General features: G+C 54.1%; 7 protein-coding genes across 7 annotated transcripts; 2 read left to right on the forward strand and 5 right to left on the reverse strand.

Moving 5' to 3' along the window:
- Positions 1 to 6,643: 6,643 nt before the first annotated feature.
- Positions 6,644 to 8,071, forward strand: NCS57_00381400 (BUD22 domain-containing protein; the record flags this gene model as incomplete). The annotated part of the gene is made up of 2 exons (XM_053053794.1): positions 6,644 to 6,841; positions 6,893 to 8,071. Exons 1-2 carry the CDS (start codon positions 6,656 to 6,658, stop codon positions 8,069 to 8,071), a joined length of 1,365 nt encoding a protein of 454 aa, XP_052915954.1. The 5' UTR covers positions 6,644 to 6,655.
- Positions 8,072 to 8,129: 58 nt separating this feature from the next.
- On the reverse strand, positions 8,130 to 9,797 carry NCS57_00381500 (uncharacterized protein; the record flags this gene model as incomplete). Its single annotated transcript, XM_053053795.1, has 2 exons — positions 9,649 to 9,797; positions 8,130 to 9,552 (listed from the first exon to the last, which is right to left on the reverse strand). Exons 1-2 carry the CDS (start codon positions 9,765 to 9,767, stop codon positions 8,130 to 8,132), a joined length of 1,542 nt encoding a protein of 513 aa, XP_052915955.1. The 5' UTR covers positions 9,768 to 9,797.
- A 445-nt stretch (positions 9,798 to 10,242) lies between these two features.
- On the reverse strand, positions 10,243 to 13,424 carry NCS57_00381600 (Casein kinase II subunit beta; the record flags this gene model as incomplete). Its single annotated transcript, XM_053053796.1, has 5 exons — positions 10,243 to 10,959; positions 11,007 to 11,273; positions 11,322 to 12,393; positions 12,516 to 12,532; positions 12,879 to 13,424. 5 exons carry the CDS (start codon positions 13,422 to 13,424, stop codon positions 10,243 to 10,245), a joined length of 2,619 nt encoding a protein of 872 aa, XP_052915956.1.
- Positions 13,425 to 17,158: 3,734 nt separating this feature from the next.
- Positions 17,159 to 18,631, reverse strand: NCS57_00381700 (uncharacterized protein; the record flags this gene model as incomplete). Its single annotated transcript, XM_053053797.1, has 3 exons — positions 17,159 to 17,751; positions 17,809 to 18,443; positions 18,501 to 18,631. The coding sequence occupies 3 exons, from the start codon at positions 18,629 to 18,631 to the stop codon at positions 17,159 to 17,161; spliced, it is 1,359 nt and encodes a 452-aa protein (XP_052915957.1).
- A 2,299-nt stretch (positions 18,632 to 20,930) lies between these two features.
- NCS57_00381800 (Protein BFR2) lies at positions 20,931 to 22,691 on the reverse strand (the record flags this gene model as incomplete). The annotated part of the gene is made up of 2 exons (XM_053053798.1): positions 22,595 to 22,691; positions 20,931 to 22,537 (listed from the first exon to the last, which is right to left on the reverse strand). Exons 1-2 carry the CDS (start codon positions 22,653 to 22,655, stop codon positions 20,931 to 20,933), a joined length of 1,668 nt encoding a protein of 555 aa, XP_052915958.1. The 5' UTR covers positions 22,656 to 22,691.
- Positions 22,692 to 23,055: 364 nt separating this feature from the next.
- On the forward strand, positions 23,056 to 24,155 carry NCS57_00381900 (uncharacterized protein; the record flags this gene model as incomplete). The annotated part of the gene is made up of 5 exons (XM_053053799.1): positions 23,056 to 23,118; positions 23,178 to 23,304; positions 23,355 to 23,474; positions 23,528 to 23,752; positions 23,800 to 24,155. 5 exons carry the CDS (start codon positions 23,056 to 23,058, stop codon positions 24,153 to 24,155), a joined length of 891 nt encoding a protein of 296 aa, XP_052915959.1.
- Positions 24,156 to 24,538: 383 nt separating this feature from the next.
- On the reverse strand, positions 24,539 to 25,480 carry NCS57_00382000 (Tudor domain-containing protein; the record flags this gene model as incomplete). The annotated part of the gene is made up of 3 exons (XM_053053800.1): positions 24,539 to 24,624; positions 24,675 to 25,374; positions 25,430 to 25,480. The coding sequence occupies 3 exons, from the start codon at positions 25,478 to 25,480 to the stop codon at positions 24,539 to 24,541; spliced, it is 837 nt and encodes a 278-aa protein (XP_052915960.1).
- Between the last annotated feature and the right edge of the window lie 1,643 nt (positions 25,481 to 27,123).

Here is a 27,123-nt window from a genome sequence, read left to right on the forward strand (position 1 = left end):
ATCCTCGGCCGGAGGACGCCCGGCCCTGGGGTGTGGGGGGTTCGAGGCTTGGGGTGTCCGGGGGAGGACAAGGGGGGGGAGAGGAGGGAGGAGGGGCGTGTGTGTAGGTGGGAGTATGAACGGGGGTGCAATCCCGCGATGGGTTCCGCCGCCCGCCGCCTGGTGGACCAGACAGAGCCAGAGACAGGAATATGCAGGGCAAGGGAAAGACGACGACGACGTTTTGGACAAGCAAAGCTTACCGATGACGGGGTTTCAGGCGCGCGACCCGACGAGAAACCAAGACGGGAGCTGATGTGGAGTTCCCGTGTAATACTGCCGCGACTATTGCCGCGGATATTAGACGTCGACGTCGACGACAACAGCAAGAGAGATGAATGCCGGGCGGGACTTACAGACGGAGATTGATGGGCGGCGCCAGGCGATCAAAGCTATGAAGCTCAAGCTGTGCTGTAGCTGTAGCTGTGCAGCTCACTCAGCACGGGTATTTCGGGTTGGATTCGATGAGAGGGCGCAAAAAGCCACTTGTGATGGTTGAGGGAGGGTGTTTTCGGAACTGACACGCCAAAATACAAGACGTGCTAAGCTATCAGTTGGGGAATTGAGACAGAACTCAACAGCCTCTCTCTCTCACTACGAATATCGATGATCGGCGAGTCAGAGGAGGTGAAAGAGGCAGAAAAGCTGGATGGTGGGAGGGACGCAGTAATAAGAGGTCAGGTCCTTTGACTCTTTGTGAGGGGGACACACACACACGCGCACACGGAGGGTGACGTCTGAAGAAGAGGGGAAGAGCTCGATACAAATGCTTCTTCCTCTCGCCCTTCTCTCGGCGGTTGAACGGTGTTCGGCGATGTTTCTTGATGCATTGGCATCAGAGGGGGAAGCACGAGACCTCCCATGATGGTCCCCCAAGCAGCACAGCTTACCATCGCGGTCGAGCAGAGTCGAGGAGAGCTGATATCAACCACTGGCGACCCTCCACCAAGGGCGCACGGCGAGCCACTCACCGAGGGACGTCACATACCAAGGTTCAGACCGTCGATACCTTCCCCCTCAGTGTGAATGTCTCTTGTGCTTCCCAATGAAGCGGGTGAGACGGCCACTGGTTGAGAGCTGTCTGCCGAGTGGTTGACGTCGCCACAGCGTCGCATTCAACCAATTCTTGAACGGCTCTCCCGCTTCGCCCATTCCCTTTTGCCTGCTTCTCAACTGCGGGGTTGAGACAGATCCCAAGGCTATTTTGGCTTTTTGCGGGAACGGTCTGCGATGGACGATCAAACTGGCAACGCCTCTTTGCGTGTGATGGCCGTTTTGGAGTGCGTGCTGTGGTAATCAGCAATTCACCCGTTGGTCCATTCCCCCTCACTTGTGAAGCTCTCTCACAGTCTCACTCATCTTACAGCAGCAACTCTCTTCTGGCCGGGCCGGCGATCCTTTGTTGAAAGACCATTCTGCGGGCGCCCAAATGGTTTTTCTTGTTGTTTTTCTTTGCCATGGTCGTCGATTAAGCAAGCCACAAGTCGTCGCATTGCATTTCCCACTCTCCACTCTCTGCCTGCGAATTGACAGCGAAAAAAAGAGGAGCTCAATCGTCCAGCGAGTGTTGCATCAAATCAAATGTCTTGACTGCTGCTCCAGATGAGGGGCTTCGCGCTGCCTACAAAAGCAAGCAAAGCGTTGTTTGTGGCTGCGGCTACGCCGGGTGTGGGCATTGGAGGAGGAGGAGCTCAGCCCAAAGGTGCCAAGCCAGAAGTTGATTAACCTTGGTTAACAAGGAAAACCAGCTGTTAAACTGGTGGTGGTGGAATGAATGTCCGCCCGATGGATGACGACACAACGGTAATAAACGGCAGCTGGTTAGCTACAGTGCCGTCCTCTCACAGATTTCGAACCCCTGCCCTGTAGAGAACCTTCAGCGGGCGTCGTTTCGGATATTGATTTTCTAGAACCAGAAACCTCGTGTCACAGATGGGAAAGTGGTGAGAGGGAAAGGCCATCATGGTTGAGGCCATGCAGGTCCGGCTGTGCAGGCCAGGGCAGGGCAAACATCCACGAGCATCCTGGCCATCCTCTCTCTCTACTCTACAGCATCAGCCTGAATATCTCATCCACGGCCGCCGCTTGCGCCGGGTTGGTGCTTCTGTCAAAAAGCCCGGCCCCGGCCCGGGGCTGCCATACAGACAAGCATCTCGGGCTTTCTCTCGTGCATCCTACAGCTGTAGTCGTTTCTTTTTGATGCCGTGCCCAAACCATGGGGGGGCGGGGGGAGGGCGCCACAGAGTGCAGCTCAGTAGGCAGCGGCATTGGCCCTCAGCCATCTGTTGCTGTTTGTATGAGAAGCTTGAATTGCTAATGCCTGTCGCGTCGTTAGCTGGCGAGCAAGCGTCTCAGAAGGGTAAAGCTCCAAATGCGAGAAGAGGCCATCCATCGACAACACAATCCCGTCCAACATACGCGGCTCATTGTGGATGCGGGCCGTCGATGCAAAGACTCCACTAACTATTTCCTGTCCATCACTCTCTCGGCTCGCCAATAGTTATCTCCATTCAAGCACCGCTCGGCTCGGATGCAGAAGCTGGACCAGCTCGGCTCTGATAGACATCAAACCATGGACATTTACAAAGAAACCGCGCATTCTGATTCCATCATTAGACAGAACTTGCAAGCATGAGTTACACTACCGTCACTCATTCGTTACGACCCCCCTCCCCTGGTCATCGCCAGGGACCAAGCATGGATGTCAGTTACCCGTTTGAACTGCAGGCCGAGGAACTAGGACATTGAAATCCTAGAACGATGCACGGATACGTTAGAAACCTTCTTTTTATTTCTCGTCTGTAACTTATTACTGGAGAGTCACAGCCGTGGCAAAGCCGAACGCTTAAAGCCGCCCGTGTCCCATCCATCTCGAACCAAATATCCTCGGCTATGAGACCTGGCAAGACGCCTATGGGATGGGCTCACCGGACATTGACAACACGTCATTCTCTTGATCGCTGTGACAGGAAGATGATAAATTCCCGAGGAACGAGGTTGATGACTGAGATTTTGCGCGGGCGCACGTTCGGGCCTCAAGGAGGACAATGCCATCCATACGGTCAGAACGAACGACTCTGTGAATCTTGGGGATCGTCGTATTCGCTAGACAATCTTGAAGAAGCGACCCCCAAGACTCTCACTCACATGCGTAGATCTAGACCTCGAGATGAAACGCACGTTGGCTGTCTACTACCTGTGATTACTGGTGAAATCGCCATAGCCGATGACGTCGCCCAACATTTAGACGCCAAACCGCTCAACTTGCTGTGCTGCAGCGCACATGTCGACGTGCGTTGGAACACAAGCGTTTGATGTCGGCTTTGCTTTTTCTCTCTCTTGCCCACGCCACACATCCAGTGAATGCCAGGGATCACCCTCTAGCCGCAGATACACAACCGGCATCCCCAACAGTGGGCGGCTACGGTACAGCTCAGTGGAGAGACAAGCCGGGCCCCTAGAAGCACAAGAGAGCCTCAAGCTGAGATAGCGTGCGTCCTACAGAGCTTGGGCCCATTCTTGTGGGGTTCTTGGGGGGGTGAAAGACAAGGCCCATCATGATCCATATTAGGTGCTACGTGTGGTCGTCGTCTGTCTCGTCTCTGCAAGTCCGGCCCCGAGGAAGATGTTTCCGAGGAACAAGCTTCGGAGTCGACATGACCGAGCCCGAAACGAGGTCAGGACTACGACATCCATGAGCATCCATGATAAGCCTTTCAACGAAACAGAAAAGCAACAAATAGACAGGCATGTGAAGGTTGGGGCTTCAACAATATGGCAACATGTCCTCGGCCCTCGACTCCGAAGTTGAGACAAAAAAAAAAAAAAAAAAAATAAACCCTGGAGAAATCTCCAAGACCCCAACCCCCAATGAGCTCAGCCCTAGTCCAAAACCCCAATATCTCGAGATTTTTTTTCTTCTCCAGTGCTTATCTTGTAGTCCCCTTGTCGCGGGGTCTGAAATCTCTCATGACATCTCCGGCGCATTCGGACCTACCTCCCCTGACACGTTGGGGGACGCCATCTTGCATAGGATACGGGGTCGTGTGGGTAGCGAGGGACCTGTTTTTACGGGCGTCATCATCATGACTGACACAGCAGCAGTAGCACTCTCGTTTTTTGGGGGTTCCAGCCTCTCATGATGAGAAACCTGCGCTTACCCCCTTACCTATGCAAGCCCTCATGTTCCTCCCAGACCGCTGCAGCAGCCATGTCCTCCCCCTCCCGGTCGTTGCGTGTTGGGTCATGCTGGGCGAACGTCTTGTTAATTTCCCCGGTGCCGTAGAGAGATAGACGACGTTGGCCCCCATTCCATTTGCCATACAAGGGGCACAGGCACATCCCACTGCTTCTCCCATGCCGCCGGTAAGAGACGGGTATTGACGCCTCACCAAACTCCCATGTGGAGATGCTTCTTTGGGTAGCTATATCAATAAGTGAGCCTTCAAGCAAGGTTTCGCTGCCATGCTCCATGGTCTGCGCCCGTTCTCCCCCCAATATCAGACTCGACCCGAGAAATCACCCGACTCTGACCGTTCAACAACGCAACATCGCCAGATGTCGTACCTCGGACGTCCCGTCCGAAGGAAACCACGTTTCCGAAGCCGTCAGCTATAGGGGTAGGTCGAGTCGGTAATACAAAACGCTTCACTTTGTCCTCAAACTGGTTGGGTGGTCGGCTTTCAAAGTGCGAAGAGAACGAGGCCTGGACCAGCCCTACAGGATCTTCGTCTACAGCCTTGGGCTAGCCCATCAGGCGACGCTGAATCAGCGCGCGGTCATGATTCGCCCATTCCCCTCCCTCACCGTCCCATCATCAAATCATTTGTGACATCTTCAACCCCAGGACTCCAGACCCCGTGGCTGAGTTTGGGCCTCTACCCGGCTCCAACTTTGGGATCTCAACCACCCCCCCAGTGGACCCCCTTCCGGACTTCAACTTGCGGGAATTTCTTGGCTTTCTCTCTTCCCTTGTCTCTGATCCATGCCGACTCTCCACTCGGGCCGCTCCACTTCTCACGTCCTGGCCGTGGCTCTTTGGAGCGTGAATCGTCAACGCTCTCCCTTTCCATTTGACGTCCACTGCTTGTTAGTGGAACTCCGTAACTAACGCTGCATCTCTCACAGATGGGGGGACCCGCCGGCAAGATGCCGAGCCGGGCGTCTCGAGCAAGAGAAAGGAAAAGAGGCCGCTCGGGACGCGAGATATAGCAACGTGCCAGCCATGTCTCGCCCGCGCGGTGCCCAACCCGCCTCGTTGGAACCGCCACGGCCAGGGATTCACTCAATGAAAGAACAAGAAAAACCCCGTCAAGGATGCCCACCACTCGATGCACCCCCATGCCCATCTCGGCGATCTATTCGTCCTAGCAGGTGCCGAGAAAGATGAAAGGCCAGCTCGGGAAACTTCTTGGCAGGGAGGACAAGCAGAGAGAGAGGCGAAGCAGCAACTACTTCGTCTATATCCGAGGTTATACTCGAGACGTGCTCGACCTTGTCGGATACACCGCCGGGTCAAGGTGTCCAGTTTTCCAAGCTGTCGAAACACCATAACCGAGCACTGCCGTGGGAATTTCACTCAATGTCGACAACTCGAATGACGTACTAGAAACTCGAACAGGTGGCAATCTGACGCAGCGAATCCTTCTGCATCATCTCTTGTCTCCCTCGAGAATAGCTGGGCGGCCTACGAGGCCTCCGGGTATGTTCCGCCTTGACAAGGGAGGAGGGGCATTGAAACACGGCTTCATGGACGACCATCGCAGCTGACGGCCAGTAACCGGCGGATGCGTTGCCGGTCTTGATCTCGGTTGATGCCCGAGGGCTTGATGCAGAATAATCCCAGGAAGCATGTTCCGGTTGATCAGCTTTGAGGGCGTCTCAATTGGACCCGAGGAGGATGAAGCCTGTGATCTCACATGTCGAAGCAGCAGCACGTTCAGCCATCCCAGGAGGGACCAGCAAGCACATTTGTAGCAATGTCGTTTTGTTGAGGACATGTCTGTAAAACTGTGTTTGTGTGAGTACTAACTACCGGCTTGCAACGGACATGAGCTCAGCATTAGCTTCTAATGGTAGGTTCAATAATTTCTATATAAAAGTGATGCCAAGGATCTTAAACTAGTTCAATTGACCAAATTTGACAGACAGCCACGGGATCTTGCAGCTGTAAAAAGTCACGATACCTCCAGTTCACGATCCTTCAGCCAGTAGAACTCGTTTGAAACTGACCACTGCCCGCCACACACCCCAATTCACACCGTAGAGGTCTCTACAGATAAGACAAGAGCCAATCATTATACACAAAACATCAAATACACAGAAAACAACTATTAAACCATGTGATGAAGTCGTTCGGGACGATGCGGTGCCGCATCTGCCCCCGCATCGCCGAATCCCCCACCATCTCCATGTGGGTTGAGGCAAGGATGAGGCCGCTCCCTGGCCCGCATGATTAGCTTCGCACTGTGCTTGCACCCAGATACTGCAGGGTCAGCACAGTAATCGGCTGTTTCTCGCACCACCAGACGTTTCTTTGCGGCTCCGATATCTCAACTTTTTGCGACAGCTGCGGAAGCCAGTCAAACATAAAAAGCCCAATCGCACAACACACAACATGCCCAAGCGAAAGCGCGGCGAGCCCAGCTTGAACGACAAGCTCGAGAAGCACTGCAATGAGGTCTTTCGGGCTCTCAAGTCTGCCAAGGGCTTTGAGCGTCAGAGGCTCAGCAAGAGGCTTCGAGAGGATGGCATCGGGCCTGACAAGAAGGAGAGATTGGAACGGGAGGTGACTGTGCTAAAGGTGATTTGACTTTTGGGTATGCTTTTTTGCTGCTGGCTGACCTCTTGATAGTCGCTCGACCTTCACCAAACCGCTCGTGCACACATGTACTCGTCCCTCCTCAAGGTCAAGACCCTCGCCGCGTCCCCCGACCTGCCCGAAGAGATCCGCGCCGGTGTCCCAAAGCCCGAGCTGTCCCCCGACGAACAGGCCGCCCTGCACAATGTTACCAGCGGACTGTACAACCGAGAACCCGTGAAGCAAGCCGTCGACCGCGCCGTCACCGCCGTGTGCCAAGCACTCAACGTCCCCCTCCCCGAGAAAGCGAAGCGATCACGCAAGTCCAAGAGAGAGGAGAAGGAGGAGCAGCCATCCGACCGGATAGAGAAGGCCACCAAGACGGAAAAGGAAGTTCCTGAGGACGATGTTCTGGCATCAGTAGAGGAAGAGGAGGATGGCTATGACGACGAGTCAGAGTTTGAGGGCTTCTCGGATGTCGACACAGCCGCTCAGGATGCTGAAGATATGGACAGCGAAGACGAGGCTGAAGAGGAGAAAGAGTTATCCAAGTACGAAAACCTGCTAGGCGGTTCTTCGGACGAAGACGAAGACTTTGACGACGAGCGATTCGCACAGTTCAGGGGCAAGGAGAAGGTGAACCTCGACGACATCTCCGTCTCCGGCTCAGACGCCGAGCCAGAGCTCGATTCAGATTCGGATTCCGAACCAGAGGCTCGTCAACAAGCCTCAGTCTCTCTCTCGCCCTCACCACCTCCGGCAAAGAAGAAGAAGAAGGACAAGACGGTCCCCGCCCGCCCTCGCGATTCCACCTTTCTCCCCTCCCTCATGGGCGGCTACATCTCGGGCTCCGAATCCGCCTCGGACGTGGACGTCGCGCCATCCAAGAAGCGCCTCGGCCAGCGCCAACGCCAGGCCATCTGGGAGAAGAAGTTTGGCACCAGGGCGAAGCACCTCCAACGACCGGCCAAACAACGCGGAGGGCGCGACTCGGGCTGGGACATGAAGCGTGGCGCCGTGGACGGAGGAGACGACCAGCAGCGCACACCCTGGAAGAAGGGCATCCGCAACCCGCTCACCAGACAGGTCGCCGATTCCAAGCCTGAGGTCCAGAGGCCGCCGACCAAGAAGGATGACGAGGGTCCACTGCATCCCAGCTGGGCCGCGAGGAAGCAGGCAAAGGCGTCTGAGAAGACGGCGGCGTTTGCGGGATCAAAGATTACGTTTGACTGAGCGTACTGTTTACATAGAGATACCAAGGGTAGATAAAAGTATGCTTGTTTTGCACTTCCTACGACAATCTTTCAACAGTTGATATCGACTTACACCGCACATGTACTGGCAAACCCCCTTCCATCGGTAGTGTCAAGCTGCTCTTGCTCACCCTCTCCCCTTCAAACGCAGGCACAAAGTCAAACATGGGCACCAATCTCGCCAGCGTCTGCACCGCGACGAGCTCCGCCATCTTCTTCCCCAGACACACCCGCGGTCCGCCGTTAAAAACGGGAAACTCGGCCGCTGGGCGTTGTGTGACGGTCATGTCCCCAGACGGCGAGGTCGTGAGCCATCGCTCTGGACGGAAGTCATCTGCGTCTGGGCCCCATGTTGTCTGTGAGCGGCCCATGGCCCACGAGCACCAGACGACGATGGCACCGGCGGGGAGGGAGGTGCCGTCTGGAAGGGTTGTGGCTTGTTGGGCTTGCTTGATCTCGAAGGGGATGGGAGGACGGAGGCGGAGGGTTTCGTAGAAGACGGCGAGGACGTAGGGCAGGCGTGTAGGCGTGAAGAGCTCAGGGTCAAGAGGATTGTAGGATGCAACCCCAGCCTCATCACGTAGACTCTGGACTGATTGTCGAAGCGTAGCTGTTACACGCGGGTGTCTCATGAGGAGATAGAGCGTCCACGTCAAGGCTTGGGCAACCGTATCTCGACCAGCTGAGAGATAGTTCAATGCCGCATCAGCAACAAGGCCTTCGTCGCCAATTGAGTCAAGAAGCGACTGTATCAAGCTGCCCGGTGAATCAGACTGGGCCTTTTCATCACCAGCTCTCGCACGGTCAGCTACCGCGCTCGTCACGATGCGTCGTCCATAAGCCTTGACAGTTGCGATAGCCTGACGCATCCGACCCCCTGTAACGAGTTCCGTGGGGAACCACAGCGGGTTCTGGAAGCGCTCTGCAGTAGCCCCAGAGGCGTCTTCGAAGGCGACGGTAAAGTCATCGTCGGCGTGCATCTCCATGTTGTAGGCCATCCGTCCCATGAGTTGCGTCGTAACCTCGTGCACCACAGCCTGCAAATCCACAGCCTCATTCGCCTCAGCTTTCTCTTTCAAGACCTTTACAGCTTGGTCCAGATATTCGGGTAAGCGCACACTCGTGAGAGCGCGCAGTGCTGGGGCGGCGAGGAATCGCAAGCCAGCCTTTCGCTGAAGCCGCCACAACTCCCCGTCAACATTGATAATGCCATGGCCAAAGAGGTCCCAGGAGCGCTGCTTGAAAAAGTCTCCCTTCTCAAAGACGCCCTCATTCTTGAATATGAAGTCCAGATTGCGCGGATCATTGACGATGACGCCCGGCGGGAGGGACGGGACCGAGATATGGAGGGTTTCATAGCCAAAGAGCCGCTCGCAGCGGGCAAACCATGCAAAGAGGCGCTGACGAGGTTGCAAAAAGAGAATTCCATTCCCTACAATGGGGAGTGTGTTGGGGGGTTTCCTATCAAGATGGTGAGTGTCACGCTCATTAAAACGAGGGGAAATAGTGAGTGGAGGGGATGAAACATGGAGTGTTGACGTAGGTCATGTTACGAACCTGAGAGACTCCCCATTGCGAGTGATCTTGGGCGTTCTCTTCTCCCTAACCACCAATATTATGGCGACCACGGCTATGAGAAGTAATATTTTCTCCATCGTGATGCTGAGAAGCGTCATCCTCGGTGGTGTTGATGGCTTGTAAAGTCGAAATGTCTAAGCCTCAACAGACGCGAGTGCGACGTTGGGTGTCTCAATCGGACATGATGTTACCCCGAGTCGACTACGACGGGGGAACTTGACCAGGTCAAGATTGCACCCCGAAACATGAGAATTATTCCCAAGCCCTGTTTTGTATATCTTGAATTGACCTGGAGCAGCAATTAAGAATAATGTGCTCCGCATGGTAAAGTCCAAGCATGATGGAATCTATGGATAGCATTTGAGCAAACAATCTGGATGCGTTTCACCAACGTGCAAGATAGTACTGATTCACTTTATGAATACCACTATGAGTTGGGGAATCTATGCTGGCCATTCCCAGCGCGTATTCAAATGCTCCAAGTCCTCTCAACCTGCGAGCCATTCCATGCCGAACAATGCAGAGGATATCATTTATGCTACCAAACCTTGCCCAAGCCCCCAACAGGTATCGCTAGTACATTTCTCTGAAATGGGGGAAAACAGTTCCATCACCTCCGTACATGCCTCCCGGCGTCTCAGGGGCCGACATGTCAGTATTCGATCCCGGCCCTTGCTGCTGCTGCTGCTGCTGCTGCTGCTCCTCGTTCCCATTGTACTGGAACCCATTCAAACCAACGTATCCCTCAAACATCCTCGACATCTCGGCCCCGATCCTGCTCCCGTTCTGAGCCATCGAGTCCGGCGTTGCTGCCTGTGATTGTTGGCCCGGCAGTGACGGCTTGCGGAACGGCTGTTGCTGCTGTTGCTGGCCGCGCGCAAGCCCTATCATCCCCAAGGCTGCCGTGGACTGAGGGTCGTCCTCCGAATCTAACCCAAACCGCGGCGCAACGTCCTTAAGTGAACGTATTGTTCGCCATAGCCGTTGCGATGCCCAGCTCTTGGCGGAAAGGTCCTTGACCAACTCGAGCGCCATGTAAAACTCCTCTCTGCAGGTGGCGCTGAACCTGACTGGGGCATGAACTGAGGCGAGAAAAACGACAGCGATCGCCGAGGTCAGGAATTGGTGGTAAAAGACCTGAACCCGGCGGTAAAGATTTGTCGTGTTATTTAGGTGGTTGAGATATCGAATCGTATCCTTGGCGATGTCCACCACGCGCTCTGATTGCGACGGATGCGCCATGATGCTTGTTGCGCTATGTAGCACTGGCGTATATAGCCAGATCCGCATCTAGAACTGTCAGCGACGTCGCCTTTTACTCCTCTTTTCCAACTCACCTGGTTGAGCCGTAAATATGTCCAGATCCTCAGGCGCTGGAGGTTATATGATGGTGTCGACGTTATTTGCTTCTCCTTGTCCCAGTTGCGAACCTTGACCTCCTCGGGAATCTGTTCGTACCACTGCAGAAGCTCTTGGTCCACGCTTTCCAGTTCCTCTGATCGCAAGTCGCGTGCCAGGACTGGTCCGAAATGTGAAACCTGCCGCCAGACCTTTGCCCCTATCCGAGAGTAGGTGATCATGGCGACGAGATATGGATACTCATCCTACAACGTTGTTAGTTAGACTCCTTGAAATAGAATTGGGTTACTGACCGGAAAGGGCAGTTGTGAATCAATCTCCTCGTCCTGAACCACATAAGGGAGCCCGGTTCCGAAAGCCCATCGTCGATCCAAGACATATGCTGACCAGAAGCTCGTCAGGGCATTCTTGCGCTCCTCTTCGTCCTGGATCTTCAACAGACCCGTCCTCTGGTGGATGCCGAGCTCTAAGCATAATCGTGCGACCTGGCCCATCACACGCCATGCTAGGACTTCATCGTTGGATAAAAATCGGTAGCCAGCGACGAGAGCCAGCAGCGGTAGTGTGGCAACATCTGCAGCCTCGGCCATGAGCTTGCGGTTCAGCACCGACTCCATGCTGTCGTACAACCGAATCGCTTTATCACTGTGCCCGTGCTCCTCCACGACTAGGGCACAGCACATGATAATCTTGAGTTGAAGGGTCTTCTCATCGTTGATTAGTTCCCTGGGGTTCTGATGTCGCATTGTTTCCAGGAAAGGCGCAAGAGTCTTGGCATGTGCTATAACGTTTTGCACGTTCAGGACCGGATACATGATGCCGATCTCCTCCTCATGTAGTCGGCATAACCGAACCATCTCGTCCTTGTCGAAGTCATGGATTGGATCCAAAGGGCGAGACAGCGGCATACCCAGGCCATCAGTGTGATGGGCATTCTCGTCCCCGTCTGAGATGCCTCTATAGCCCATGTTGTTGATGGTATTGTTGGCAACGTCTAGACTGAAAGCCATGCTGGTCGGGCCACGGAATGAACCGTACTTGGAATTCAGTCCGTCGTGCCGATTGAGTGAACTCGAACTTTGGGAGGGTGAGGGGGCGACGGTTGAAGTGCCCAGAGCCATGGGACGGTCGCTAAGGGAGGCGAGGCGTGTCGATTCAGATTGAAGAACTTTGACGGTTTGATGTAGCCAAACAACCTCGTCTTGGAGACGACCGATCTGAGCGGTGACTTGCTTGAAGTCATCCGAGTCCTTGAAGTTGTTGGAGCAGCAGTTGGGCGCGTATAGGCATGCGAGGTTGAGATTGCCGCATCGCTGGCAAGGAGTTTCTCCATTACATTTTATTTTTCGGCGTTTGCATTCATTGCTATACGTGAATGGTCAGCAACATGTTTGCTTCTGCTTGCAAGGCTTGCTGGCACAAGCCCAGTGTCAAAGCGGACAGCGCCTCAGCGGAGAAAGGGAGATATGAGACGAGAGTGTACTGACCAAGCTATTGATATATACTATACCGACGAGAAGAAAAGAAGGTTAGCAAAGTGTTTAATGTGTCAAGAGGCATCGATGTCGGCCAGGCGATAAGACGACATGAGATGGCGTGACATTTTATGGATGAAGATGATGCAGCATGGTGTCAAGTCAGACGAGGCTGTGACAACACTGGCCATACAGGTCGACATCAGTGTAGGTAGTACAACGGGTCGACGATGTGTCCCCTCAAGCCACTGCGCGTGTCTCTCACATGCTGTCTGCCCCATCTCATCTCACTCCATCCATATCTTGTCACCACATCTCATCACTCTGGCTTCATGACGACCTGGAACTGACACAAAGAAATGAAGGACAACTCACCCGATTCCTCTTACTTCTTGTCTGCTTGCCCGCTGCGGTAGATCCATCATCAAGCGACTTCCGCTTGTTTGCGTTGGACGTACTCACGCTTGGGGCGGAATTTTCTCCGACAGAGGCGGAACCTGGGCTCGCCTGTGTCTGTGGTTGCGGCGTCGTGTCGTAGCCAGCAGCCGCCGCCGCGGAAGCACCCACGCCGACGCCGGGGGTGCCGCCGGGAGTTCCGCCTGGCCCAACTCCGGGGCCGGGGCCGGAGGACGGGGTCGGGGTCGCATTCAGGACGGGGACCTGGGCGAGGAACCTCAGGTCGCTTGCCTGCGTCTCAATCTGCTCCATCGCGCCGAAAGGGCCACCGGCCGAGGCGTGAGCGTGAGCGCGGACGTGGGCGTGATGCGGATGTGAGGGAAGCGCGTGCGGATGCGGATGCGGATGATGAGCGTGGATGTGAGAGTGACCGGGGACGGGGCCTGGGACTGGGACGGGCACGGCTAATGGAATAGGAGTGGACGCTCCTGGAGCTGGCATGAATTGCCCGCCATCATAAGGCATTATTGCCGGGTCCGCAGCCCGCTGGGAATTGCGCCAGGTGTTACCCTCGCCGCTGCGGATGCCGGGATTGGCCTGGCCTGTCGCCACGTGACCGGGGTATCTCCCAGTACCTGCCTCAAAAGTCAGTATCAGTGTTTGGGTCTGGAAAGCGCCGGCTGTTGCTGGAGTTGGGATTCCGATCGCACCTGCAGCGCCTGTTCCTGGCTCCTGCCCATGTTCATCCCCCTCTCCCTCACCCACTCCTCCCACCCCGAACACGGGATAATAGTCCTCCAGGGTTGCCGACCTTTTTCTCCGACCTATTTTGCCTTTTCTCCGTCTTTCCCTTCACCACTCCAAGCCCAAGCCTCAGCCTGGTTCTCCACACTCTCTGAGCGATCCTCAAATCGACAATGCCAAGGGATTGGTAGTCCAGCCAGTAAGAGGAACCCCAGCCGCAGCGAACCAGATTCGCTCGTGTGGAGATGTGCTGTGAAGCGTGGTACGTGCGACCCAAAACTCTGGAGCGGATCTGACAGGGAGTCCGCGGACGCCCGAACCCACCAGCTTGGTTGCGCTGTCTTCTGAGCCGAGCTCGAGCTGTTTCAGCGGCCAGACGCGGACAATGGCGGGCAGTGAAGGAGTCGACTCGGAGTTTTGCAATGATGGGTATGTATCGACGGGATGATCTTGTGCGACGTTGCTGTTGCTTGGCTGTTTGTTATGTTGTTCCGATGTTGACAAATGATAGGTGGTGGTTGATGGGTGACGACGGTTGGCTGCTGGTGGCTTGTTCAAAGCCCTGCGCTTTTGCGCCTCTTCCGCTCCTCTCCTGCTTTTCGTGGACCTTGTCTCGAGTATCCTGTCCTCCTGTCGCAGTGTTGGCACCAAATCTCGGCAGACAAGATCCCAATCTGTCGGTACTGCGATGTATGTCAAGAGTGTCGATTCCTGCGGACGATCAATGCCCGCGTAAACGTAACCGCAAGTTACCCGCCTGGTCGATCAACCCAGTCCGAACTCTGTCGCATCTGCGCATGTCACGGCAGCTCTCTTTCAGACCGCGGAATGTGAGCGGCATATCCTGGGGAATGGTGTGGTATGGGGGTGTTGGGGACGCGGTCACGGATGGGGATGTTGTCCAACTTAAACAACAAAAGGGAGCTAGAGATCATGAAACTCATTCTCTCTCTGCTTCAGCAGCAGCCACCTATCCCACGTCCGCGCTCGCGCCCTTGCTCTCTGCCTTGCCTACTCCATACTGACTATACATACCTACCTTAGTACTTCGTACCTCGTTCGCGCGCTTCACGCCCAGTGTCGGAAACATTCATCTCCTACAGCGAATTTCACGCCCTCCCTGGGCGCCGTCCAAAGCCAGCCCCTCTCCTCGTGGCCTCCCACCCCGGTTGCCCGATCAGGAGGGCAATACTCACTCTTCAGGCCACCATGATGTCAACTGGGCCTCTCCGGGCGGTCCGGCATCGCACCCTACACGCCGAGCCTGCCTATCGTGGGACATCCTGGGCGCCGCACGCAACGCACAATGCTCAGAATGGGGCATATCTTGCTTCTTTGATTGCTGTTGCGCATCTGTCACTTTGCGGAGGACCAGGGAGGTCTCACATCTGTTGCGAGGCGACGACAGCAAGGGGCATCGTCTGTCAAGCTTTGGAGTTCCAAGCTTGATGCTTCTCCCGGAAGCCATGACCAACACAACCACCATGCGGGCCGTGCATCGCGGGTGCCCATTGACTCAAACTTTGAAACCTCCGAAGCCGCCTCCCCATCTCGCATACGACTCTAGATCTGCTGTTTTCGAGCCAAGTTCCATCGTCTGCCGCGCTTCCATTAACCGTCCGTGGGATATCAACCCGACGCCGCGGCATCTCCCTCTGGTGGGAGTGGGCCTGCTGCCAAACCGCAAACCACAGGGCGCTTTTTTAGACGAATTTCTCTTTCGGGACAGCCTCTCGCTTCTTCTCGACGCCTGATTGGCCCTCGTCGCTCTTATGAGGTGGTGGCTTTCAAGATCCCCTGAGTTTGAAGAGCAAGACTTCCTTGCTGAGTCCAAGCTTTGAATCCCGGTTCTTACTTCACCTTCATTTTCAAGAAGCTTCTTGAAGCTCTAGCCATGCTCTAGAGGCGCGGAGTCGTGGGGACTCAGGCCTTGCTTATTATCAGCCCCCATGCTGGTGCCACGAGGTGAATGGCCATCCCATCCACATGGTAACTTTATATGCAGGACCCAAAAGCAAAAAAAGCCCAGCGCAAAAGGGCCAATCTCCAGCAATCCACTCGTCGTGATCTTGAGCAGCCAGTAACATTGGTGGGCTCGACCACTCCGTCTCCCTCTTCTTGGCCTTTGGGTCCTCGTCGGGAACTAATCTTGTTCAAGATCTCGTATCGGACCCTCGTTTTCGGTGGTCGTGTGGTGTTGTCTTGGCCTTCTTCGAGAGCTTTCCTATGTTGTTGTTGCTCGATGGTGGCTACGATGTCAAAAGATTCAGCCAAGACACGATGGATGATTCCCTTAAAGGGTGCATTTCTCTCCACTTATTCATGTATATCCGCGTACAATGCTTTAGCGAGATCTCCACTAACCTCGGTTTATAGATGATGAAGATGCAGATCTCCCGCCAACACGACATTCTCATATTCGTGTCTCTGCTGAGATGACGTCTACACGATCTTTCTTCCGTCAGAATGGTGTGGTTTCAGGGCCCTAACGTCTCAGCCTAACGATCATCCTCTTGTGTTACCCTTTTGCTGTTCAGCTTGACCCGCGAGAGCCAAACCCCTGGCATGGTCCCCTGTCAACTTACTCGCAAGGCTGATCTAGGGTGCTCTTGGCAAATTCGCCCCGTTTCTTGTCACCCACGCCTTTTCCCACTTGACGTCTCCTGGTCTTCCTTTCGTTGCTTTTTTGCCTCGACTGGCACCTGTTTATCACCGCTAAACAGCGGCCGGCGCACTCTCTAGTGGCGGCGTTAAGAAACGGGCGGCACGAAAAAAAGCCAGAAGCCACGCGATGATGCTGAGGGGCAGCCTAGTCAGGCGGGACGGGATATTGACACGTCTGACACGCAACAGTTTGCCCGATTGACGAAGGATGCCTATTTTTCGAGCCAGCAACACGATACTCCTCGTGTTGGACACCAACTAGGCTCCATACCTCCCTCATGTACTGGGAAATACGGCAGTTGCCGGCTGGTTGGCGCGGCCTAGGTAGATTGTTATGCCTTGTGCCAAGTACTTAATGCCGTACATAGACGAGCGAGCCAGTGAGCCGGCAGGCAAGCCTTTCTTCCCCCGCAGCATATCATATCATTTCTTCGGACTCGGTTCTCGACCAAGCTAAAAAAGCTTAGCCGCAACTCATCTCCCATCAGCAGAAAGGACGCGCATGTCTGGAGACAGATCAGATCTTGACCGCTAAGTCGCTACTCACGATCGAATGCAAGGGGGCTCAGAGATTCCTTTCACCGCCAGGCACTCATTGCTTTGTGATGAGTCTTGATACAAGAGGCATGACCATGTCTCTCGGTTCGACAAGCGAGCTGTTGTATTGGCCCCATCACATCCAGCAAGCACGATAGAAACAGTGTTCAATATGGGTGTCGAAAATCGTCAACGACTGGCGTGGACCTAAGGCCTCGCCATGGCTATATCCTTTCCTTGTTATATCTCTAGGAACAGCATTACTCAGCGGCCTCAACTTGCTCGCTCATCCTTCAATGCGACCCAATATCTCTCTAATCCAGGTCTAGATGCTCCAATGCTTTCGCTACAAACGCCGCGTCTTGATCCCGAGACTCGATCACCGCATCCTTCCCGTCCGAAGACCCGCTCATCTCGGGGCCCCACTCACCGTCGCCGACCTCACTTGGCTCGCTCTCCGTTTCGGGGGGTGTTTGTGGTGGAGTTTGTAGGCCGACGATACTCGAGCCAAGGCTGAGATTGCGCTTCAGCATACACATCTCTACGGATATCCCAGGTCCAAAAGCACATCCCACGACATACTCGCGCAGACGCCCACCGGGACTCATGGCATCCATGTCCTTGGAACGCAGGCGATCCATGACGCTGAAGATGGTGGCAGAGCTGGAGTTTCCATGGTTGATGTAGGTGTCGTAGCTTGCTCTCATATGTTCCGGGGTAATATTCATGGCTTGCTCGGCACCGGTGAGGATGGTAGCACCACCAGGGTGCATGGCCCAGTCAAAGTCGGCGGCGCTCTGATAATCTGGAGGCAAACGCGGCAACGAGGCCTTGAGGTCGTTGAATGCTGGCGCAATTGCAGCCCCCGTGAGCTTTGGGACCCGTGGGGTCAGAATGACTTTCCAGCCTGTCTCGGGGTCAGTATCGTGATGCAATATCTTGGCGGTACTTGTCAATAACGTACCAACAGGGTCGACGTCGAACCCTAGATCATGCTCGGTATCTGGTATTACCCTATGGTCCCAGCCTAGCAGGTCATAGACGGACTCGGCGGGCTCACCAATGCCGTTGCTCAAAACAACAGCGCTGGCACAGTCAGAAAAGAGACATGCGCCTATTCTCGTCTCCTGCAGCTCATTGATGCTATCCAACTCACTCCGCACCATGGTAGTGCTGACCTCTAGTGCGACACATAATACGCGAGCAGGTAAACCTCGAGCTCTATGTCCCAGGGCCAGGTTCGCGCCTGTACGCAGGGTGGCCAATCCACCACTGCAGCCGACGCCATGTAACAGAACCTTCTCGACTCCATGGGTAATACCCAGCCCCTTTGCAACGAAGTGGTCAAAGCCCGGGTTGGCGCTGTCTGTGCAGGTCGTGGCGACGATGTGGGTTATGAAGCGGGTATCGATCTTGGCCTCGGCGATGGCCTTGCGAGCGGCGCGTATGGCTAGGGGAACACCGTCAGAATGGAAGAGCTGGTGAAGTTCTGATATCGATGGCGCATTTTTCTGGTTGACTGCCGGGTGGTCTGGGAGCCCGATGGAAGATCGTGTTTCGATGCCGGTGTATTTATTGATCCCAAGGACTTTTCTCATGCTATGATTACGAGCGTGGTCAGCGAGGATGGCGCATATTGCTGTGCCAAGCACTTACGATGGTGTATCTGGGTAAAACCTCTCACCGAGAATATCGAGGCAAGTATGCTCCAGCGTATAGGGGGGGTATTCAGTGCCGATGCCAATGATGGAGAGGTTCAGCTCCCCAAATGTGCTGGGTGCTGTCATGGCTGAAGCTGTCGGGGGGGTTCTTTCCCCAACAGATTGTTTGGTTGAGAGCGTAAAAGATTGGAGGAGAGCCTGAACGGCAAGAAAGCCACTCTACGTGACCGAATCGAGAAGACCAGACTCGAGAGAGGTCAATTGAGTCCTCTGCGAATATCGTTGACGCCTCGAATCGTCGCTATCCTATCTTGTCGTGTTTGTGCGTGGGGGAGGAATCCCGAGACAATATCGATGACGCTATCTCGACGCCAGGCTGCTTATACGAACAGGGGTTGAAGTGAGGGGAAGAAGATTCAATGGCGATCGTGACGAGACGGGAAGAAGGAGAGACAACGGGATGGGAGAAGAAGAGAAGGTTTTCGACGGTTTGATGAGTGCAGCGACGAAGCTGGTTGCAGAACAATGGGGAATGTCTCGGATATCCTCGATTAGGTAGGTAGGGAGATGAGGGGAACCGTAGACAAGACAGTGTTATTGCTACACCAAGCGGTGAGTGACACAAAGCATTCAGGGCATGGAATTCCCTTTATAAATATACGTGCCGTCCTCAAACCCTTATCTCGGCCCGCGTGTTCGGTTTCGCCATGTTACAAAGTGTCTCGCGGGGGTTGTAGCAGAAAAACAGCCTTGACGATACATGCAAAGCTTTACGATGGGCTAGTGTCCGCCTTGGCGCTGCATCAACCATCTTTGGAGTCTCGTCGCAGGGTCTCTCTTACTCGCCAATAGCATTATCTACGTTCGTTTTTTTGTTAATCGGTAAACAAATACCGTGAGATTTTTCTCTTCTCGTAGCTGTACCTCGGGACTATCTGCCGGAAACGGGGACCTGACTAGACCTGAAGCAGACTATCCGGGCGCCAGGATTGTGGCTCAGCCTCTTAACCCCAGTCACGGGCGGCCGCCCTCCTCCTCCTCTCCACGATGAACAGTGACTCTGGTTCACGGCAGTGCTGCTTCCCGAGGAGAGGGCGACGTCATCCCGTCGAAGCGTTGCCCCGATGCCGGGTCAGTTGCGCCGACGGGGCGAATCAAGCTGCCGGGGTGTTCATAAGGCTGAAGGTGAGGATGGGTGTAAGCGCTGAGGGCTCAGTGTGGCTGGCATTTACGGTCAGATACATCAAGCTTCGCCTCTTTATTGGGGGTCTGTAGTAAGTGTACAAGTTATGGATAAAGCTCTTCGGCCTTGGTGGTGTGTCGAAGATAATTCGAAGAGGAAAGAGAGATAGCTCGACCTCCATACACAGGAAGGTTCAGATATTAGCGGAGCAGCGAGCCTAGACAACCAAATGCACAAGAAAGAATGAGCGCCCTGGGAAGCTTCCAGGGGTAGTTTAATATGAATTCCGTTATAAAACAACGGAGATAATTGCACAGGACTCTGCTCTGAAACACACGAAGCAGAAGCCTGAGACCGCCTGTGCTACCCCAGACAAGGTCTCGAGGCGAGTGTTAGATATCCCCAACGCTCGGATTGGCAGAACCAGGTGCTCTACTATTCCAACTGCTACTTTACCGGGTAAAAAGAAGAAATTATTGTAATTGGCTCATCCTTAAAGATCCTATGCCAAAGCTGTGTAGGGTGCATTTCCCCAGAGACTGTTTTCGAGTATCGACTAGCATCAGACAACCTCCGGCGAAACTGAAACTGTAAGCCATCCATCACAGTAGCGATCAGAAAAAAAATATCCATGGACGTTAGATGGGTTTCAAGCGTTCAATAAATCCCACAACTATAAAATCTCACAGATGAGAAAATGTCGGCCTCAACGATGATGGCTATTCCTCTAAGCGAGTCCCCCCCCCGCCGCCAACTTAAATCTTCCACTTCAAAACTACACATTTCTTATCACCAACACAACAGTTTCAATCATGTCTACAATCCCCTTCGTCATCCACGCCCTCGTGGAAACACCAGCCGCCCTCTCCTTCATCTTGTATCCATCCTTACACCTCCAACCTCTCACACCCGCAGCCACCCTTCTCCTCCAGTCTCTCGGCGGTCTACTCCTCACGTCCAACCTCATCGCCCTCATATTCACCCGCCGACCTTTCGACGACGTCAGCCGCCAAGTCGCCCTCGCTTTTGCATTTTGGCATGTCTGGCCCTGTTACCGCGCTTACACCCGTCTGAGCGGACGCGCTTTGGAGGGGGATACGCCTGAGACGAGGAGTACACTAGGAGGACCGGTGGTGCATCTGGGAGTTCATTCGATTTTATTAACCATGTTTCTCTATACCTGGTATTTGGGATAAATACTCAAAAAAGAACTCCGTACCACGAGTTATCCATGTACACAGTCTAGCTTCTAAACAACCTCAAGCCCGCCTCCTCGGCGTCAACCTCCATGTCATCATCATCGCTCTCGTCCTCGTTGAGCTCCATCTTGCGGCCAAACAGGGTGCCAAAGAAGCGGTCGATGGCCTCCTGCTCCCACGCCCGCCGGTCCTCAGGCGCCATAAAGTTCTGCAGCTTCTCGTGCACCGTGAAGCGCATCTTGCGGCCCTTGCTCGCCTTGCGGTCCACGTTCTTGCGCGTCTTGACCTCCTTGGCCGCCGTGAGCATCACCGTCGGCACCGCGCCCGCCGACGCTGAGGACCCGTCCACCGTGCGCTGGTCCACGAGCTCCTTGAGGAGCACCTGGTAAAAGTCGGCGTCGTCGTAGATGTCGTCGTCCTGCGTCACGCCCTTGGCCGCCTGCGCGGGAGCGCATGATCGAGGAACGCGGGAGCGCTTGGCGAGGCGGTTGTCCGGGTTCAAGAGCTGCTCCTGGAGCGCAGTGACGAGCGTATCCTTTCGCGACTTGAGGCCGTCTCTTGTGGTGTCGACAGACTGAACCTTGCGTGACCACTTGTCCAGGCCAGCCTCTCTGACTTTGACAGCCCGCTCCTCCTCAGCCTGCATCTGCTCCCAAATCTCCTGGGTCGTCATCGAGGCGTCTAGCTCGCGCTTGCGCTTATCACCAGCCCGAGACGAACCAAAGTTGTCCTTGAGGCTGCTGATGGTGTTCAGCAGCTTGATAGCAGCCTCCTCGGCCGCCTCGTAAGGCTCAGACTCGGGCTCGGGGCTGTCCTCGATGGCGGCAAAGGTGTTGGCGGCGATGAGGGCCTTTTGTAGACGGATTCGGAGGTTGAGAAGACCATCATAGATCTTGCGCTGTTCTCGAATGGCAAGACCCTTGTTGACGTCGGTGCGGTTTGAAAAGGCAGCCATGACGGGCTTTACACTCTTCGCCTTCTTCTCCTTCTCATCATCGTCGCTTTCCTCTTCATCATCACTGGCGTCTTCATCTTCCTCATCTTCCTCGTCGTCTTCTTCAGACTCGTCATCCGAATCTCCAGCGCCGTCGACAAGAGCGTCGAGGCCATCATCCATGTCATCCTCTTCCGAGTCAGAGCCCTCGAGTTCCACGCCGCTCATCTCGTCTTCGTCTTCGTCCTCGTCCACGTCGGCACCACCCTCGCCGCCCTCGTCAGAGGAAGACATAAAGTCAGCAGCAGTGGCCCTCTTGGACTTGCTCACTGGCTTCTTGGGTTTCGAGCTCCCTCGGAAGGTAAAGTCCTGGAAGCGCTCCTCGTCGCTCTCGCCGAGGGCATTGTCACTGGAAATCTCGGAGTCGTTGGCCTCGGCCTCGTCGCGTTCCAAGTCGGCAGTCTCAGGATCGTCGAATTCTTCGTCGTCCTCATCCTCATCCTCGTCTCCCTCGTCGTCGGACTCGCTCTCCTGCTCCAGAGCTGCCCTAGAGACGCGCGAGCCTTGATACTTGGGACCGAGCGACACGCCCTCCTTTTGCCTCAGCTTGCTCTTTCCCACAGAGACATAGTGCTCTGTGCCAGCGTTCTCGTTCTCGCTCGATTCGCTGTCGCTGCCGTGCTCGCTCACATCGACATTGGCTTCAGGATCGTAGTCTAGAAACGAGTTAGAAACTTTGCGCAACGTGGCGCATGAGAAATTGAGTTACGTACCCTTGGCGATATGCTCGTCCAAGTCCTCGAACTGCTTTGCGCGACCCTTTGCTTTGGCCATTGTCGATATGTATCTTGGACAAAAAGTGTCTTGGATCAGATGCAAAGCTCTCCTACCAATGGTAGCGGCCCCCACGTAGGTTGGAAATTTTCTAGGATGGTCTTGAACTTTTGGGCGGTGGGAGATGGCAGAATTGTCGCAGCTCAGTAATAGTGGCGCCGGCAGTGAGCGATAGCGCCGAGGGCCGCTAACTCAAGCTGAATTGAGCATGGAAGCCTGAGTTGAGATCCAATATTGGATGATATATCAGCTCCATTTCTAACAAGATGCTTGGAGTCTGAATTTCAAGTCTTCCCTCATTGATATAGTCAAACAGACCTTGGGTAGAGTTTGGTTCCTCTGAACCGAGGCCTAGTCCCTCATCTCAGCTCAACTCAACTACAACCCCAGTCCTCACAAGATGCGCCCGACTTCTGCTCGCCTCTTTCAGACCCTTCGGGCTCTCCAGCATGAGAATCCCTTGGTAACCAATGCCCTGGACTATCTTTACAAAACCATGGCTCTTTCCCTAACCAATGGCAGGGTCTCCCCCGGTCCGGTACACCTCCGAACTGGCCTCGACGTCCTCAAAGACGCAACATAGCTGGTGTTGAGAAGGTAATTGCAGTGTCATCCGCCAAAGGTGGTGTAGGTAAAAGCACAGTAGCAGGTATATCAACTCATATCGTACTCGTTTACAGCCATGTTGATATATTCCAGCAAACTTGTCTCTCGCCTTTGCCCGTCTCGGCTACCGCGCCGGTATCCTCGATACTGACATCTTTGGCCCGTCTATCCCCACTCTGTTTGATCTTTCAGGGGAGCCTAGGTTATCTAGCAGTCAGTTCCACCGTTGCATCAAGCCAGTTCTTGAAACGCTGACACCTCTGTAGAGAACCAGTTGATCCCTCTGACAAACTATGGTGTCAAGACCATGTCAATGGGCTACCTAGTCGGCGAGAACGCCCCCGTCGTGTGGCGAGGCCCCATGGTGATGAAGGCAATTCAGCAGCTCCTTCATGAAGTTGACTGGGGTGGTCTTGATATCCTGGTCCTCGACCTGCCGCCAGGAACCGGAGATACACAACTGACCATCACACAGCAAGTCATTCTGGATGGTGCGTGTCTACGAGGTATTTCCTCTACTGTTGCTGATGCTACGCAGGTTCCGTCATTGTCACTACACCGCACACTCTAGCAACCAAAGACGCCGTCAAAGGTATCAACATGTTCAAGACTGTCGACGTCAACATTCTTGGCCTGGTGCAGAACATGTCTCTCTTCCAGTGCCCTCATTGCCACGGAGAGACACACATCTTTGGGTCAAATGCGAGGGTGGAGAAGTTGTGCCAGGAGCACCAGATTGATTTCCTCGGCGATATTCCATTACATCCCAACATTGGAGACGATGGCGATCGAGGAAAGCCAACCGTTGTCGCTGAGCCAACAAGTGAGAGGGCAAATGCCTTCTTGAAGATCGCTCAGGACATCTGTCCCAAGATCAACCTTGGCAATAACTAGGTACTAGCGAAGTGGGCATCCAGGTCGATGCCCACTTCACTTGGCCGACGCATAGAACAATGGACAATAAAGGTCCATAATAGCAACTAGCCCGGCCTGCTGTATCAGTTTAGTATGCACTCAACTCCAAGACAGCAAAGTACGCCATGAAGCAGGTATTCAATTGACCTTGGCTGGCCCATTCAGGCCGCAGCTCTCCTATGTGCTTGGATTCTGAAAAAAAGACAACTGGGTTAAAACGCCAGCAAAGATAAGACGTTAGCCTCTGCCACGATCAAATGCAAGGCATGTTACCAAACAAAGCAATAGCTCCCGAGACTTCCAAACGCCTTCTGCACGCCAATTTGATATCGCGGAAATGCCCTGCTAAGAGAGAATGGTCATTAGTCCAGCTCATCGTTCATTTGGTAGACATGACGGCTTCGAGTTGGGTCTTTTCGCATGGTCTGGCCAGAGCCTGTGAAACCAACTGCCACAAAAGTCAGCATTTGCACTCATAACTCGACACAAGATGCTTACCTCTACCGTTAACACCCTCGGGAGTTCGGAACATGCTCTCCTTCTTGTGAGCCTTTCCGAACTTGGATTTGGCGCTAAACTCTTGCCACTTATTCTTGTTCTTCTCGAGCTCCTTCTTCGCCTTAAGCTTCTTTGCCTTGGGGGGCTTCACATCGCCGTTGTTCTCGGCTTCTCTCTTCGCTTCAGGATACACTGTCGCGCCGGCCGACGTCACCAATCCGGGGGCAGGGGGAGTCGCGGGTGTCGAGGACAATGGGGTACCGTCTGCCTTTCGCTTATTCGAGACAGGGCGGATATCTCGAGATCGCAGGGTCTCTGTGTTATCATACGTCTTGAACTTGACAATGTAGATGGGGTCTGTCGAGGACCCTGTAATGGATGTAATACGCGCCGGGTAGAATGCCTTGTCACCGGTGACCCATTTCGCCAACACTGTGTCGTTGACCTGGTAGTGGACGGGCGTGTCCTCCTTCTCCTCGGCCGGGGTCGCTTTCTTAAAGGCGGGGTGGTTCTCGCGGGACCACTTCTCCGGTTCAGGTGGCGGGGACGGCTGCTTGGGAGCTGGCTTGGGCGCCTGCTTGGGCTTGAGCTCAGCAATGTTCTCATTGAGGAGATCAATGAAGTTGTTCAACTCCTCCTGAAGCGCTTTGAGTTCGACGTTCTCGGGGTCGTCGCGTAGTTGGCCGTGGACGATGTCCAACTGTAGAGGCAACAGTCAGTATGATTCAAATTTGAGGCGAAAGCTGATGTCGCACCTGCTCTTGGTACTGCTTCTTTTCATCTTCGAGGTCGGATAAAGGCGACATGGCTGCAGAGTATGTATTCGGTGAAGGAGGGGAATGCGATGCTAGATGTAGGGACGTAGTGGTGGAGAAGTCGACGTTGACGTGGGAGGCGATGAGTTAGTTGGGCAAATGAGGATCCAATGTTTGCAGTGGATGATGGTGGTTGCATGTGCACGTCACGTGCTGTTTTAAGTGACCACTGGCCACCAGCTGTGTGCGATCAAGTCGCCCAGCAACAGGCGGGATGCGTACTTCTTGGTCAGTCGTAATCGCCCTTTCGAATGTATTCAAGTCTAATAGATGAAGAAGCATCTGTCGCTATACTATCCATCCGCATTATTTAGGATCAATTGGGCGTGGAACAGTTATTCTGGGGTTGATAGGTAGTTCCGACAGATGGGTCTAACCAATCGGGAATAGCGCGGCATCTCAAATCCTGGGGTTGAGAGCGCGTTGTACCGTCTTTCTATTCTCACGTATTTCTTTCATAAAAGTATAACCATGCATCATACAAGGGACAGTCTCAAGGTTAGAGAAGACGTATAATTATAATCTCATCCTAATACGAGCAGGTTGTATCTACTTATCTTTACAACCTCCAACCACAACTCGCGTCTGAACATGACGGTCACGACTTGCAAATACACGTCTCTCACAACAGGGTTTATGGTTGTATAACCCTGGGCTAGTCGGCCACTCTCATTTGTGCTCTGGTAACAGTAACACACAACACAAAGCTGACTCTAGTCCTCGAATTTCCCGGCGGATTGCAACATTGGTGGTCATGCTCGGGTTACGCCTACAGTCGGCCCGGGATGAGAATTGTGTGTTCGTGTGCTCCGGTGGCCCCGAGTTTGATCGCTCCGTTCAAGGAGGGCCCCAGACTAATGCAATGTGCATCTCGCGAGTGACGCAAGATGCACTGGGACACACGCATCCAGCACCATGCTGCGCTGTCGGTTGACAAAAAACACGAGAGGGGCCAAGACCCCCGCGGGATGATTCGTACGTTGCATGCATATGCTCACGCTTGGCCTGCCTAGCAAGGCGATTCCTAAAATTCCAGTCGCGTCTCTGATAGTCGAACGGTCTTTCACAGGCTTCCATCTACTTCGTGTTCACGTCCCATAATAATGACTCCATCTTTTCTTACCCATTCTTTCTCACGCACCTAACGTTAGATGTTCGCTAACAGCTGCATGGTCAAAGTAATTTTATCCTGCAGTACGTGTCGTGTTGCTCACTTAGAGTGGGAGAAGACGGACCCTCAGAGCTATCCACTCTCAACACTGACGCAATGGGTTGCTAGGACGTGTTTCCTTCTATTGTAACCATCTTGAAGCAGCCATCTCAATATAAACCAGAGATAACACAATTTTAGTAGTGTTTGCCTTTGTGGCTGATGGTGTAGGTTTGTACAAGCGACGGACACGTCTGTCCCCCCACTGTAGTACTGTAGGCTCACTCAACACATGCTCATACCTCGCTCGCTCTACTCACGAGCCCCTCGTCCACTCAGTCATTCATTTCGCAAAAGACTTGACTCGCTACCTACCTATTATTTCCCCCCTCTCAAATCTCGTCTCCTCTAGATTGCGCATTTCTAAACCCACCAAAAGAGACGTGCCCCCAGCCGCCAACCAACTAGTCCTAGCCCGGTGTCT

Source organism: Fusarium keratoplasticum, chromosome 3, assembly GCF_025433545.1.
Source record: "Fusarium keratoplasticum isolate Fu6.1 chromosome 3, whole genome shotgun sequence".
Taxonomy (NCBI): domain Eukaryota; kingdom Fungi; phylum Ascomycota; class Sordariomycetes; order Hypocreales; family Nectriaceae; genus Fusarium; species Fusarium keratoplasticum.